This window comes from Dicentrarchus labrax, unplaced genomic scaffold (assembly GCF_905237075.1).
Source record: "Dicentrarchus labrax unplaced genomic scaffold, dlabrax2021, whole genome shotgun sequence".
Taxonomy (NCBI): domain Eukaryota; kingdom Metazoa; phylum Chordata; class Actinopteri; family Moronidae; genus Dicentrarchus; species Dicentrarchus labrax.
The window spans coordinates 24,681,736-24,698,690 of NW_026136720.1; the positions used below are offsets into that span (position 1 = coordinate 24,681,736).

The 16,955-nt window shown below is 38.7% G+C and overlaps 1 protein-coding gene across 3 annotated transcripts in view; it reads right to left on the reverse strand.

Annotated features, from left to right (window-relative positions):
• Positions 1–140: 140 nt before the first annotated feature.
• Positions 141–16,955, reverse strand: part of ptprz1a (protein tyrosine phosphatase receptor type Z1a) — an 80,807-nt gene continuing 63,992 nt past the window's right edge. For all 3 annotated transcript variants that reach the window (XM_051382484.1, XM_051382483.1, XM_051382482.1), the window contains 17 exons: positions 15,866–15,954; positions 15,214–15,299; positions 14,096–14,116; positions 13,413–13,509; positions 12,624–12,706; positions 10,717–10,851; positions 10,124–10,258; positions 9,586–9,749; positions 9,359–9,494; positions 8,228–8,374; positions 7,700–7,793; positions 7,467–7,540; positions 6,999–7,130; positions 5,439–5,591; positions 4,079–4,221; positions 3,864–3,999; positions 141–2,942 (listed from right to left, as the gene is read on the reverse strand). In XM_051382484.1, the coding sequence (XP_051238444.1) occupies positions 2,799–2,942; positions 3,864–3,999; positions 4,079–4,221; positions 5,439–5,591; positions 6,999–7,130; positions 7,467–7,540; positions 7,700–7,793; positions 8,228–8,374; positions 9,359–9,494; positions 9,586–9,749; positions 10,124–10,258; positions 10,717–10,851; positions 12,624–12,706; positions 13,413–13,509; positions 14,096–14,116; positions 15,214–15,299; positions 15,866–15,954 (1,969 nt within the window). In that variant the 3' untranslated portion in view covers positions 141–2,798. The remainder of the gene's footprint in view (positions 2,943–3,863; positions 4,000–4,078; positions 4,222–5,438; positions 5,592–6,998; positions 7,131–7,466; positions 7,541–7,699; positions 7,794–8,227; positions 8,375–9,358; positions 9,495–9,585; positions 9,750–10,123; positions 10,259–10,716; positions 10,852–12,623; positions 12,707–13,412; positions 13,510–14,095; positions 14,117–15,213; positions 15,300–15,865; positions 15,955–16,955) is intronic.

Here is a 16,955-nt window from a genome sequence, read left to right on the forward strand (position 1 = left end):
GGTATATGACTATGGCTTAAAACTTTGTTTACCAGACCCTGGAGCTTTTTAAACATGTAAATAACCCACGTTTTGTATTTGTGATCCATGATGTCTTCTCAGCCTCCAGCTCAGCTCCTTTTGGAAAAAAAAGACAATCAGCCTGTTTGCGCCCACTTTATTTGGAGGCAGCCATGCAAACTAGGCCACCAAGCAGGGGATAATTGGGTATGTAATTATGAAAAGTCAAAAATGCAAATGAAGGTGTGGATACGGCGGCCAGTCAAGACGACGTCTGGACACTTGACCTATTTCCTGTCCTGAAAAGGCGCATTTCTTGCAGAGTCTTAACCCGGATTAACACATGGGAAATCAATTGGAATAACCAGTTCAGTGCACGGATTAAAGCATGACTCCATAAAGGGAAAATGTATAATCCACAGGTTGGATAGGACACAGTTTTCATCAGACCATGTCTTTATTTTCTCTGTTTCTGTGTTTCTTTCATTAACACCTATCTCATGTAAGACTCACTGGGGTGTTTGCTCCATCTCTCGTCATGCTGTTGTGACCTCTGACCTTTGCCCTCGTTCCTGTTGGTCGTGTGTGAGGCTGGTGATTGAGGAGCTGAGGTCCATTCTGCTGCTGTAAGTCACTGTGGATAAACACGGGAGCTAAAGGCCTACAATGCAAATGTAAACTGCTTTCTCGGCCAGTCTTTTTTTGCCTGCTGGATACGTTTTATTCCAGTAATCAAAATGTCATTAGTAGAACATGGTTGTTTGTGAAAATAACTAACTCAACTATAGGCCACATTATTAAGAAATTTCATTTTAAAAAATACTTTTGTACACAGAAATATCAAAATCTAATGAAGCGGGTGGATCATGTAAGAAGTGCCGCTTCTCAACCTCGTAAATTAGTTTCTCATCATCATGTTGGTTGCTGACTAGTCTCGCATAGCCAGATCTCCACACATACCAGGGTGGAGGTGGAGAAAGGCAATAGAACCAGAGCAGTTTTTCAAACAAGCGACACATCGTTCAGCCTGTTGATGCACGGAGCGGGTTAGGATAGCTTCTTTGAAAAAAAAAAACTGAAACCACATCGCTTCCATTTAGGAGTTGGTGTTAGGCCAACGTTAGGCCATTACATCAAACCAAATATGCCAGATTTTGCACTAAATTAGCTAGTGTAGGAAATGTAATGCCCCAATAAATAACTGTAACTTTGTTTTTTTTTTCCCTTTTATCTTATTGTCTGTAGATGTATATGGCTCATTGTTAGGTAAAGAAAACATAACAGTTCTTATTTTCAGGTGATTATACACTAATGAAAACATACCTATGAATTTTATATTCCATTTTTGCCAAAAGATCATCCTAAATGTTACACACTGGACCTTTAAATGTTTCCCTGTCCCAGGGTTCCTAGGCTGTGCCATACTAAAAAAAGAGATGATGGAGGCAGTTGTTTGCTATGGTAGCATGGTCCTAACTGTGATTCCTTACATCCGTTATCCCTGATCCAGCATTTTCATGCCTCATAATCCATTTGTTATGCATAAAATAAAATTAGTTACAATAAGTATGTTGGAAACTCAAACTCACTGGCTGAAATTTTCTTGGTAATTTTCAAGATAAAGGAAATAATTGCCATACAGGTACAGAGTAAAAGAAAAACATTAATTCTGACAGAGAAAGGTATCTTACCTCCACATAAAATGACCAGTGTGTAGGATTTAGAGGCATGTAGCGCTGAAGTTACAGATTTCAACTAACAGAGCACCATTTGCATCTGTATTTGACGACCTGGGAATGGAGCAGTGAAGTGTGTAGGAGAAACTACGGTGGCTGGACCTCTAAAGGACCAGTGTGTATGATTTAGTTTGTATTTTCAACATCTAGGATATATGTAAGATTATTATAACTGATTTTATGAACATGAGAGCAGGATTTCTAACATTTAGTAACCTAAATCTTTTGTTGGTGAAAATGTGTTACTTAGCTGCTGTGTAGTTATAGTTCTGCACAGTAACAAAACACGCCAACAGGCTCTTTATTTGGTGTTCTGTCACTTATTTAATCCCCTAGCTAATAATCCAGCAGTGTTTTATGTCCAGCTAAAAAACAAACATGCATCACATTTAGTCTGTTACAAAATCCAGAATATAAAAGCATTAATGTTCTCCAACTAAGCAATTAGAATTAAACCATAACATTTGAATGCACTAAAAATGGTAAAATATAAAAATCTAAAAGTATAAATAGAAATTTGGTCCATCAAGTTGATTACTATAATATTATTTACATTAGATTATTATTTTTATTATTCCAGGCCCTTATTTTATATTTGACTGCTGCTACCGTTGCGATGGTATTTACAAAAAGGAGTTCAGTGCAGGAGCTCTATAAAAGACAAGCTAACAAAATATGTCATTTGATGTAAAAAGATGCAGTTTTTCCCTTTTTTCCCCATTTGGCTCAGTGCCAATAAATACAAAGGTCTAGGAAAAGTTTGTTAGTTGAGGGTAGTACAGCGTTAGTCTACAGCTTGTATCAAAGTTAGAAGTACAGGATGAAAAATACAAAAAGGCACACTTTACAAAACCGCAGGGAGTCCAGATCCAGCGTAGAAGAAATTTGTCATGCCAGCCTCAAACTCCAACACAGAGTCCTGAATGACGAGGATTTTTATCTAGTAGTTGTAGCATGAGTCTGGCATCAGGAGAAGTTCTGTTGGTGGTTGAAGAGGAAGGAAAAAATGCTGTTGCTTGTTTGTAAAAGTTAAGCAAGAGTTCTTTGTGTTTTTTGGGGCAGTTACACCAGGGATTCAAGGCTCTCGGCAGTGCTGGCAGTTCCTACCACGATGGTACCATTGTTGTCGGAGGACTGGAGGGTTTTCTCGTCTTCCTGTGTCCCGATGAGACTCAGCATGGCTTTATACAGGAACTGGTACTGCTCCTGTAAATCAACAACGGGTAACAAATTGTTATATTTAGAGTTGTGTGCTTGCTTGTAGACAAATTCACCTAACCTGTGATTTTGAGCAATTCGTTGGGATTTATTAACTGTAGTTGTTGCAACTTAACACATTTTACACAAGTTTTTTTTTTTCAGGGAACTTATTGGAAATTATTACGAAATTACAGACCACTAATATAAAGCATTACTTTCTTTGTTATATACCTTTGTGCAAACACCAATTTGTGTGACCATCATTAACTAGCTACTATTAACGGGGAATATATATGAGTGGGTTTCTGAATTGGTACAATTTTGAATTTTTTATTTTTTTGTAAATGATGTCGCTGTTCCTGGAGCCTAGCTGTTAAGTTAGCGAATACTACAGATGGGTAACAAAGTAAAGGAGAAACCTGACAATTGCAGATGCTTCCATATAAGACCTGAGGGGGTCACTGAATGGTTTGATGAGAAAGAAAATTATGTGAAAACCTATGGGAGAATGGAGAGGGTTCCAGAAACTACGGGGGTTTGTGTTGGTTCTTCCTTTTAATTGTCACCTATCTGTACCTTTTTTTTGGGGGGGGGGCTTTTATTGCCTTTATATGATAGTGACAGCCGAAGATAGACAGGAAAGGGTGGCAGAGAGAGGGGATGGCAGGCAGCAAAGGGCCCCAGGTCAGATTCGAACCCTGGGCCGCTGCAACAAGGACTCAGCCTCGGTACACTCTATCCAAGTGAACTAACCGGGCACCCCATCTGTACCTTTTTATTATTACTGATTAAAGTGATGGACAAAACTATGAAAATAACTCTTGTTGTAGTTGTAAATTGTAATAAGCTGGAATTATCCTTTACCACAAGCAGAGGAACAGATAGAACATTATCATCAGCATATTGTGAGACAGACAACAGCCTTACAATGTCGCTGAAGATTCCTGGTCTCATGAGGTTTGTCAGCTTGGCCACTTGGAAGACATTAACCGAACCTTCAGCCTGCAGCTGGTGAGTCAGAGAAGATAGAGCGCAGAATGTTCCTGCCGTGACTCCACCCACACTGGGGAGGGAAAAAAATTAAAAAATCAAACCTGTCCTGTCAAACCTGGTAAATGTTGACCAGTCAGTGAAGGTCTTACTCATCATGGACCACAGTGGGGCCGTCCTTGGCATCGCTCTCCTCTTTCACCAGGTTGAGGAGCTCAAAGGTGTTGCTGATGGAACTGTCTGGGTTTGGCCATCGAGGGGCACGGTAGTGTTTCACCTCCAGACTGTAGTCATCCTGTCGAGATAAGGAGGAAAGAGCAGATGTCTGTCACAGCAATTATAAGACTGAGTTTTTTTTTTGTTTTTACTTTTTGTCTTTGCCTTAAACACAGGCATGCTTCTTTAGTAGTTCTTCATGCCGAAAACTCCTATACTGGTTTATACTGTGCAATACCCCATTGTGTGACTTTTGTACCTTTAAATAATAGCTTTAAAATTATTTTGATGCTGCACCACTTCAGCCCTGATGTTTGGCTATGTTATCAAAGTTGTCGACTTGCTAGTTTTTGTTCATAAGTAATGTAATCGTAATGTGTACATATTTACGACAGTGGTATTAACTGAATCTGGACAAATTGCAACAAATACCAAATTTTATATAGTGTTGTTTTAATAGTCTGATTAATAATATAAATCTCATAATTTTAATCATAGTTTGGCATTAACATTTGCAAGTGTACATACCACAGGACACTTCAAGACAGTTGTGTGTATGTATAACTGCAGAGTTGGCTGTGTGGGGGTTAAAATAGACAATATAGTATCAATTAAATTTATCATAACACTGTTCACAAGTCAGAAACTGATCATTTTAGTCTCCCACATGACTTGAATGTGGCATAAGGATTAGATGTGTGGAGTGTTGCCACTTCATAACAAAATTCCTGCTGTTGGTATAGAGCTAACAGTGAGGTTGGGAAGTAAAAACCCCAATTACGTTGTGAGGCAAGGATTTTCATTATTAGCCATAATGTCATAATCATCCAAGGAAGTCCTCGATTGGTGGAGCAAGGTTTTACCATGGAAATGTTTACTGCAAACGACTAGTGAGTTACTTTGATAAAAAAAAAGAAAACACTTTATTTACACAGTTACAACCAGTTTAGCCAGTGAGTTACTGTTACATTTAATGGCAACAACGCTTTCTCGTTTACATGCACAAAAAAATAAAAATAAAATAATTCTAAATTGCCATATTTTAAATAAAGGTGTCTCTGAGCAATACACAGGACACAGTGACTATGTTTACATAGACACTAATTTTCCACTGTTTCTGAAAAGAGGTGTTTGTTAACAAAGTAGCTACATAATATACCCCTAAAATGAAACAAGAAATGTGTTTTTACAGCACTTGTGGTAAACTGAATTTTAATTTAGTACAATTACCTGTTTTTCATTTTGTTAAATGTTGTTTTTAATTGTGGTCTAAGTGAAGCTCCAGGTTGCACTTACCTGTGTAGCTTCCAGTACGTAGTCCTGGACCACTACCATGTCCTCGTTAGCCAGACAGATGTTATTCTCACTCCTGTGAGTGACGGTGAACATTTCATAGATGATTGGCTGCCCTTTACGGGGCCAAACGACACACGGCTCCTCTTCCTCTGTCTACCAACACAAGAAGGCAACGGACAGTTACATCACAGTCAGATCCAACAACACTACAGATTGAACTACTGCACATCATTCTGTGACATCAGAATGATACGAGATTTAAGAAATACTTATTTTCTATCTTTCTGGGAGAGAATAGAAGATGGATATCAATCTTATGTCTGGTGGTTGGGAGTGTTGCCTTGTGATCAAACCATTTAAATACCTTAATAGAATATTTTTGTTACGTTAGCTACCCAGACAGTCAGTTTCTCTCAATTATTTTTTAAATATCTTTTTTGAGGAGCTTTTTTCCCCCTTTATTAGACAGGACAGCTTGAAATATGGACAGGAAAGAGGGAGAGGAGATGACCGGCAGCAAGGACTAAGCCCTGATACATGGGGCGCCAACTCCACAAGGCGAGCCATGAGGGGGCCCCAGTTTCTCTCAATTACTAAGATAAGCTTAATAATCTGGGATCCACTTGATCTTCATCATCATCTTTATGGCACAGCAAAAGTCTTCTCCCCTTCAAATGTGTTATTACTTTCATTGTTTTCACACTTTTTTGAAACAGTTCTCATAGAAAGACCCGAAACTCTATTGGATTAAACAAAAAGAAAACATTTATTCCCTGATAATAGAAATTACTTATGTAATTACTGTATGAATCTCTAATGCACCTATGTGAAAATCCTTTGCACAACTCTTCAATTAGTTTGAGTGAAATAATTTTTTCGGCTAATATGTCCATCAGTAAACTCCATAAATCCCTGAGAGGGATGGAGAGAGGGAAGCAGAGAAGCCACAGGACATCACAGGAAAAATATTTGTCTCATATTGTGAATTTCACAACAGAAACACATCGGAGTCAGTGCGGGAGGTCACTATGTGTGACGATTCTTATCGGATGACAGATTAAAGAAACGCATACGAAAAATACGGACTTGGTGTGCAAAGGCCTTTAGTCCGGAGCAGGTTCCTGTACTTTGTGCTCAGCCATCCTCTAACTGGAGCAGATAACATATAAAGAACATATAAAACATTGCATTCAGAGCAGTCTGAACTCTGAGCTTTTTGCTTAAAACGAGAAATGCAACTGCACCACTATATGTCACTAAATCCTACACACTGGTCCTTTAATTTAGTGTGTTTAATTGGTGTGATCACAAGGCTGTCTAGTCAGAATAGTTTTTCCCATTCTTACCATTCTATGGAGATGCTATAAATGCATCATTAACAGACATCGGAGTGATATCAATCTGAACTAACTCACTCTCCTAAAGAACAATAAGGACATTTCCCCCAAATGTTTAACTGGTTGTCAAACAAATGGTTGTTAGACAGCACAAAGAGAACTAATCAGTTAAGTCAATACTGTTATTTAAAAAGAAAAGAAAAAAAAACAACCAGTTCCTCACCTCGGCTGGCAGTGTCCCCTGCAGCGATACAATAACCTGGGCATTGTGGTCCCATATCATCCTCCAGAAGTCCTTTATGGTGCCAGGCAAAGGATTCTGGGTAATGATGAACTCGTTGCTGTGCCTGTAACCCTGCAGGAACAGACCCATGGCTTAGTATCTGTTTGTTTTTTTTCTACTTCCACGTGACTGGGCTGATTTTCAAACTGGATCAAGAGGATGATACATTTCACTCCTGTCTGCTGTTCACTATCAGACGCCTCTGACTGATTACACAATAATGGTGTCAAGCAATATCACTCAAGCGAAGCCTATCAATATGGAACAAATATTATAGCTATATGGGTGTGGAGATAGTGATTCGCTTACAAGGAACATGACTTTGAACACTGATTCAGACTAGTCTAAAAACATCCTGGACCTGTCTCTGCGAAGATTTAAACCTGAACAGAATGAGTTTGTTCTTACTGCGATGTACGATGCATTGATGTAGTCTGACGTTTCCCCTGCTGTCGTAGACAGTCGCACTCGTGACCTCTCAACTGCAAAGACAGAAAAAATATTTCACAGCATTGTCCTTTCTTAGCCTCATCTAACTTTAGAAAACTGTGGCCGATAAGGAAAATTAAACATTGACATCAGGCTAATTGACATCTACTTTTTCCTTGAAATGGTCCAGCTCCCGAGCATGTTGGACTCACCGGGTATCATGGAGCAGTTTCTGTTCTTGCTGCGGTTGCAGTCATGCAGAGCTGTAGAGTAGTCACACTGCTTCACTCCGTAGTCACAAACCAGCTGTGGAGAACAACAAATATCTGAGTGACTGAAGAATCAGCACTGAATCATTCTGCTGTGAAGATGCTTTTTATGTAACATCAGTGCACAGTGACCTGCAATAACCCTTGACTATGTAAACGTTGACATTTTCGAATAAAACTCTGCATTTATTTCAGTGTTTTGCATGTTTATTCTTTTATTTTATATAACAATTACATATGTCTCTTACGACAGATTTATTTTACAACCCTTTTACTTTAAGCTGTAGACATTTTTGAGGTGTGGACTATTTCCTGTTGGTTGTGGCTTAAAGTCACAACAGCAAAAACGAGGAGGAAAGAACCAGAAAAAAACACCTTTGCCAAAGTGGCAATTCAGCAAACTGTCTGTGAAAAATCCAAGTCATAATACAATTAAAATACACAGAGTTAACTGTTTGATGAGCTGCTCACCTTGAACTGTTTGTCCAAGCACATCCTCCCAGCAGGTCCCGGGATAAGCAGCTCGTCCACATACCTGTGCAGGTGAGCCGCCACCACCTCTGTCTCTCCGGACAGGATGGCTTCCACCAAGGCATCATGGATAAAAACATATTGTTCCTGTAGAGTGTTGAGAAATGTTGAGGTTAGACTCTGCTCAGTTAGTTAAACTGAAAAAGTCTAATTCTTGTTTCAATAGCAATCTATTATTTATGTTGTCCCTCATGAGTAATGCAGTGACCTGTTCAATAATGAGACAGTCTGCTAACCTTGTGTCATTCTTATAGCTGCACTGACTGAGAAGTAATATTTCAGAGAAAGACTGGAATTTGAAATGATTTGTGGGCAAATGGCAAATTAAATATTCCAAGGAAACAGTGCTACAAGAAAAATTTAGATTTCAAGTACCAATATTTACATTCACTCCATGTAGTCTTTAAAAAGGTTTCTGTGGTCAGAGGCTCTTCCCATTAACGTCTGTTTTGGTGATTTGCAGGTCAAAAGACATCCAGGGTTAAACTTTAAATTATTTTGAATTTTTTTTTTTTTCCAATTCCATGCCAGTCCATCAATTAGTTGTTGAAATGTTCAAAATGATTATATTTCCACATGTAGTCAAACTTTTGCTTGGCTGTTTGGCAATGGCTGTGGCCCAGCTTGGATTTAACCCTGCTTAAACGACTCAATAGGGACTCTGGCCAAACAATGGGAAATCAGAGACGGCTGTGCCCACATCTTTACAGAGACCTGCTCAATCAGCATCCCTGATCCTCGTCTGAGCTGATAGAGCGCAGGACGAGAGGAGGGGGACTTTACGTCGGTGATGCCTGGCGCTCATACACAGTCAAAGCTGATGGACACTGTTTCTTTAATGTCCAACTTTTTATGTGAAGATGAATGGACTGCAAACTTTGGTTTCGGTGTACAACCTTGTATAGTATAATGATAAATACATTTGATATATGTGAACTTTCACTTTTCAACTTTAATTAACACAGTTTTAAACTAGCTGTGTGTTGACCTGTAAACCCTTACTGGGTTCAAATTGCAGCCAGTGGAAATGTCACCCCTCAATAAGTGCATGAATGTGTGTGGACCTCTGACCTCTGTCTGAACCAGGTAGTTCCTTTGTGTGCGGATGTGTTTGAGGAAGCCTGTGATGTTGACAGCGTTTTCATTTCTTATTTGCTTAAGCATGCTGTCCAGGACGATGTACGTTCCCGTCCGGCCCACGCCAGCACTGCACAGCAACAAGACAGAAAAACGTGATGAATCCTGGATTTACTGACAGGAGGGTAAAAATGGAAAACAAAGCTTCTATCAGATCTTACCTGCAGTGCACCACCACCGGCCCCATGTCGTCGGCCCTGGCTCTGGAAGACTTGCGGACAAAGCTGAGGAGCGGCAGAGCGAACTCTGGGACGCCCATGTCGGGCCACTGGGTGTAATGGTACTGCATCACTGTCCGCTCGTTGCTCCGCCCCTTCTGGGAGCCCTGCAGGTCAAGCAGGAAGTGATTAATGACTTGCACCACAATGAACTCATAAACATAAAGGGTGCTGGTCCAGTCTTTACTGTATGTGGTGATTTTGGGACCAGCAGATATGTCACATAGACATAAATACATTTTAGAATCAGTCTAAGCTTTGTTAATTTTCCACTCCAGATATGATCTAAGACATATAAACAAGGGTCTGCTTGGAACAATAATATGTGTCTGATGTGTTTTTTTCAACAACAAAAGTATAACATCCACATCCATTTCATGAAATTACATAATCTATGAGTAAAGTATAAATGATAATATTTCTGAGAGCACATGAATGCAGCTACTATAGTTACTGTGATCTGATTTGCTGTATGTCAGACCTTTTTTGCGTTGGTGTTCCTGATAGTGAAGGTCCTCTGAGTATAGTAGGCGAGCACTCTGCTGCTCTTCACCGTCACCAGGTAGCTGCCGTACTCCTCCTGCCCCTCCGCCGGCCAGTACTGATCACACTTCCTCTGAGGAGCCATTCAACACATATTATGAATTATGATGAAAATGCAGATTAGACTTTTGTCTTTATTCCATGTGAACAAAAATGAAGACGTGATTTAGTTGTAAAAACATAGTTTTGTTTTCAGGATTAGGAAATCAAACTGTGTGCCAGCATTAAATGCAAATGCAAAAGTCAGTTCACTTAAATTACTTTTTTTTTTTTTTTTTTAAGAATGTGAAATGTTTGTTGATGTTTGAATGACTAAAATTAGTAAATATGTAAACCTTTTAAAGTATGGTAAAATATAGATTGGGAGTATGAGGGGAAAGTACTACAAAAACATTTCTCTACCTTTATTTGGAACCATCAGAATATAAATATGAACAATAATCAGCATAGTTCATAATAAACCCCCAGTGTCTCTCAATCCAGTCTCAGATTATTTGAGAAGAAAATGTGAATGGAAATCTGGTCACTCACTCTTCCTTTCTCCACCAGGTTAGTGATCATGACGATGACACAGACATTTTGCTCCCAAACCATCCTCCAGAAATCCTCGGTGCTCGACCTCAGAGGACCCTGGGCGGCGATATACAAGCGCGACTTCTTGAAACCCTGAGGAAACACATAGCGGCTGCATCAGCTGTAAAAATCTCCAAAAGACTTTAAATCTCAAGAAGAACTCAAAATACAAAAAAACATTTGCAAAGTCGTGGGGACAAGACTAAAGGTGCTTTCAGACAGCGCGGTTGCCATTGTTTTCAGTGTATACAATGCTTGGTGCTCTATTCAGAGTTTATGATAGGTCAGCTTTTTAAACTTGCAGCTTTCTGTGTGACCATGGCAACCACAGAACTACAGAGAAGTAAACAATACAGAAGCTGATTTTACTGGTATGTGTGTAGGATTTAGTGGCATCTAGGGTTCTAGTTGCAGATTGCAACTCCCTTGCTTCACCCTTCCTTTCCAAGTGTGAAGGAGAAACTACTGTGGCTGCGAAACGTGCACAAACAATGAACCGCTCTATCTAGAGTCAGTGTTTGCTTTGTCCCTTCTGGGCTAATGGAGAAACATGGTGGTTCAACATGGCCTCCGTGGAAGGCGACATATGGAGTATGTAGATAAAAACGTCTCATTCTAAGGTAACAATCCTCCTAAATGTTACACACTGGACCCTTTAAGTATAATTAGATTTTTTATCTAATCAGTTTATTCAGAAGTGGACATGAATGTTTATGGCAATCCACACAATAGTTGAAACATTTCACCAAAAAACACAAAACAAAGTTATTAGGATTCATGTATGGGTGTCCAGCATTGAGTGCCATCAACATAGCAGATGTTGAGATATTTCACTGTATAAGTTACAAACCTTGGCCTGATGTTGGCACAAGATGAAAAGTCAGGGGCTCGCCAAAGTCTATATGATTCATCCTCTGGGAACCATGAATGTCTGTTCAACAATTCATGGCCATTCACCCAATAAATTGCCAAATACAACATTTAATTTACCAGTTAGGAGAAGGCTGACGCAATACACAGTTCTACCAATCGTGTCACACTAATCCACTGATCTGCTGGTGGCAGTATCACAGAGAGAAGATATGCAGCAATGCGCCAATAAAGGCAGAGAGGAAGAAGACATGGAAGCAAGCAATGCTGGATTAAAAATACTTTAAAATTTGTCTCTGCAAATGTTTCACAAGGAAGGAAATGCATTCAACAGATTTGTTAGAGCTCAAGGATTCACACAATTCATTTTGGTGAGAAGCAGTGAATGTAAATATAACGTTTTGTTTAAAAGTAAACTCCACAGGGCTCCTTTAAGGCCAACACAGGAAAGAAAGTGTCACATGTTCTCAGCAGAGGGCAGCATTCAATCACTCACTTTAATAGTTTAATAACCTTCATATGACTGACAGCTTGAAGTTGCCTTCATACTGTGAGATGCAGACAAAAGTGTAAGCTTGAGAGATCCTCAATGTGCTTTTACCAACTTTGTAACCTGTACGCCAGCTCTCTAGAGAGGCCGTGACAGGCACATGGTTTTTTTGTGTTGCCTGTGCTTTTCACAAAACAACAAGATACTGGAAATTAGATTTTAATGGTGCGGTGTTAAGCATAATGGAGAGCCACGCAGGTCCCCGCTAACAACAGCAAGTCTAATGAATAGGAATAGAAGTATGCACGGGGGCGTACTGACTTTGGTTTAGGAAGACAGAGGGAAAAGTGAAGTGGCTCTGAGAATAAAATAAAATAAAAATAAGTTTTGCTGTGTGTTTGACTGTTTCAATACACAGACAAAAGACTGGGGATGAAGTCGAAGGCCTCACTTTGTATAGAGCTTGGAAAGGTAACTGAGAATCTGGTTAAAACAGGTTCCTTACGTCCACGTAGTTTGCGTTGATGTAATCCCTCGTTTTTCCATCTTTGTCAGCCTGTGGCGAGAGTCGCACCCGGCTGTGATCATCTGAGGTTTAAAGACAAAAAAAATAGAGCAACATGTGATCAGATCAATATGGAAAACATCTTCTTTTCTTTTTAAATGAAGTATAGCTCTGGGGTTATTTTATATTTTTCTTATTGTCAACAAATTCCATGAAAAGGCCAAAAACTGTGTGTGTTAGTCTCTTACTGCTTTCTGATATTACTACCCTGTCTGTGGCTCTCGGTTCCCTCTGAATAGCTTGAAAAGCTCAGTTTACTAAAACAGCTGCTCACTGTAGTTTTTTATCAAATGTTACTCAAACAGAAGCAAATTGTTAGGGACTATTTACAGTGGCGGATTAATTCATATTTGGTATTTGGAGCAGCAGGTTAGTGTATCAAAATGTGTCAAAATAAACTGTGTTCAGGATAATGAAGGAACATGTAACCCAGTGCAACAATGGAGTCTTACAATTTCAATACACAAAACATCTTTCAGAACACTGATTGCCTACTTGCCATTTCTAGTATAATATTCAAGATGATGAGTATTTTAATTTTATTATGTGTACCATGTGTACACCCACTAGCAGACCTGGTAGTCTCTGAAAGACAAATGGCAGTGTATTTGTTATAATGAGATTAAAAAAAAAATTTTCTTCACAAAGTTACAAAAACCAGAGCTGTCATTTTTTGTTGGAAACTTTCTGTAACATCACACAGTGTGGACGATGCTGAAATGTACTCACAGGCCAGGATGTTGCTGTATCTGTTTTTAGTCTTGTTGTCCGGATGGTTGGAGCTGTCGGTTGTCATCCCCATGTCCACTGTGCATACCTGAACCTCCTAAACACACACACACACACAAATAAAATAAAGCTTGAAAACCGCCAGGATGAGAGGTGGGAAGTAACTACATACCTCAGTACAGTTTAATGGTTGTGACTTTGGTTGTTCACATTATTTTTTATATGTGGCCTATGTCAGAGTCCAGTGAGAACACATCACAGTCTTGAAGTGACCTGGACTGACAGATGTTAAGTTAGCGTGACATGAAATTCACAGGAATTCTGATATGACTGTTTACTCTGAGGTTCACACAAGTGGCCCAAATGAGAACTGAAACCGATCTGATAACATGCGATTCATAATTGAGCCTAGAAACGCTCTTTTTATGTGCATGATTTTATCTCAGTGTAAATATTTTGGGAGAAAGAAGAACTTTTTTGGCTTATGTTGGAACTTTGCAAAGAATGTGGGAAAATTTGGAGTCCAGTCCTTGACTTCTTCCACTGGTGTCAAAGAGCAACCATGCAATCCACAGATCCACATTAACAAAAACACTCTGCATTAGAACACAAGACAAAAACCACAGCTACGAGTGCAGCAGCGTCCACCAATAATTAAAGATGTCAGGAGGAGAGCGTCTTACCTCATAACTCTCCTTCAGTATCTAACGATGAGGGTGAGGAAGCAGCAGGCAGCAAGGACGTTTCCGTGACAACACAGTCAACCAAAGAGGTGCAAAAATACAAATTACAAGACAACACAGAAAACAACTCCAGACTAATTCATCTCACAATACAGTTCATGCTATTGCAAACATGAAGGGAAGATCAACCCAAATAAAAACAAGGTTTAGTTAAATTAACGTTCAAATTCATCTTTAAAAAAAACTGTAAAAGGATTCTCTTATTAATGGGTTGGGCATGCCACACTACATTCTGGGAATTTTATGGAGTAATTTTGTCAATTGTGTTAATTACTAATATATTTTTAATTTGTATTAAATTTGAGTCCTCTGTATTTCAGTATAATTTTGGTGTTATATTTACATATTTGGGACCTTCCACTTATCCCCCACTATATTTCAGAGGGAAATATTAGACGCTACATTTAACTGGTTACTTTGGACATTCACATTTCACAGTCACTATAAACCAATACAGACTGTTAAAACTGATTAATTTGAGGATTTTTTTTTTTGGGGGGGGGGTCAAGAGAAAGCCAAAGACATGCATTCCTCTGTAGCCTTGTTGTCTTTGTGTTGATTTTTCCTTTAGTGGCACTTTCAGGACAAAACAATGACTGTTTGTTCTGCTGATAGTCCACATGTAAAAGACCCGACACACTACTCAAATGAATGAATGAATGAATGTATGCATGCAGTCTCTTCACAAAGGGACACAACCTGGGCTGCAACATTCACCCTCCAACTGATTATTGTGTCACTCTATTAGACAACTGTGAATACACTTTGTTATTATTGTTACTCTTATTATTCACAATGAATTTCTGATAGCTATGTACAGAGAACCAGAAATAGTCACATAATGTTGCATCCAAAGTGTATTCAGTAACTGTCACATCATCACAGCTCACCATGCACCATGCAGGCAACAACATGATGGCAATCAGCCACAACCCCGACAAACACACACACCACACACCACAGGCACATTTCAGACAGCAGATATATTATTTACAAACATATTATATATTTTAAGTTCAGTTGGAATTGAAAATGGAAAAGCAATCCAGTCTTTGTACCTCAAACTCTCGCTGAAAGCCATGGGTGTCGTGAAGCTCAGCAACGTGTTTGACAAACTCCTTCACTGGAAAAGCTGTTTCCTCGTCTAGAAAGAAAAAGTGGTACTAAATGGTACTAAAGTGGTTTAAAATGTGTGTACAGTAACTGTATTGTTTTGTCTGTGATTGAGTTGTAGTAAATATTAAAGTCTGAATATTGATGTATCCCCTTGTAGTGAGCACATTTATGAAATCGAAGAGTTTTTGTGAGAATGTGAGGAATATAGAGAATATTGTTCAAATTAAGCATGTATTTAGAACATGAGGATGTATTCAGAAATTAAGGGCATTTACAGATATTACAATCATTTTAGAAAGTGAGGATATTTTTAAATGAAAAGATATTTTTTGAAAAGGAAGACATTTTAGAAAATTCAATTCAATTCAATTCAATTTTATTTGTATAGCGCCAATTCATAACAGAAGTTATCTCAGGACACTTTTCAAATAGAGCAGGTCTAGACCGAACTCCTTATAACATTATTTACAGAGACCCAACAGTACCACTATGAGCAAGACCTTGGTGACAAGCGCAAGGAAAAACTGCCTGTTAAAAGGCAGAAACCTAGGAAAAGAGAAACATTTTGTAATTAGGGATGTATTTGTGTGTTACCGGATGTTAATGCAGCAGTGGACGGTGCAGCGATGACTCTAGGTGATGAGCTGTCATCGATGTAGAAGTGAGCTGTCTGAAAACAGGTCCTGTAGACAAAATACACACACACACCAGAGTGAACATCAGAATGTATTTTCATTTAAAAATAATCTTTAACCATGAAAAGTTCTGTTTGTGAAATAAATAAATAATTTCAAATTTTGGTTTGACAAAATATATTTTACATGTTTAGTGTTTTAGGTAAATATGGAGACATTAAATATTATCAGCACACACTGAAAATCAACAGAAAATCCATTAAAGTAATTCAAATAAAGGAAAATATTTTGTTTAGAAAGCGTTTGTGTTGTACTGTATATCTGTATTGATGCCCTGCTTCAGCATGTACTGTATCTGACCGAGACTGCAGAATCAAGAAGATGGTGACAGAAGATGCTTTTGTTTTCATGTGACTCTGCGTTGGCCCAGATTTTGGAGAATACATGGTAATCTTCCCAAAAACACAGGAAAAAAGATGTTCTTTTAATCCGTGACAAGTTTTTAAACGGATGAGATGAACCTGCGTTGTCTCAGCCAGAAATGGGCATCAGGGATTACCACCGACAAAAATAAAAAAAACAGTAAAAGGGCTGAGCTCTGAGATTAAAGACGTGTTTTGGAGGAAACACAAACTGTTATTCTCTCAGCCAGTGTGATGACTGTTTATTTAAAAGCTGAATTTCGATTTGTCAGGTTGCTCAGACATCTAGCTCCGCTCAATGCTGACTTCTTGCATCTTAAACATTCAGATTCTCAGTGTTTCACAACATTGTTATTGTTCTATCAAAAGATCAGAAACAGAGCTGCAAGCCTTTGTGTTAAGAACAGTGCCTGAACTGTTTCAGAAGACAGAGTTCAATCAATCTCACTGTTTATTAATGTGCACTGTCCCTGTAAAATAAATCAATAACTACATAAATAAATAAATAAATGGCACAAAAATGCAAAGATAAATAAACACTTATCACATCCAAGGTTTTTACATCTACCGTGACTCAAATGTAAGATAATTCCACTGTTATTATTCCAAAAAGGTTTGCTAACACAA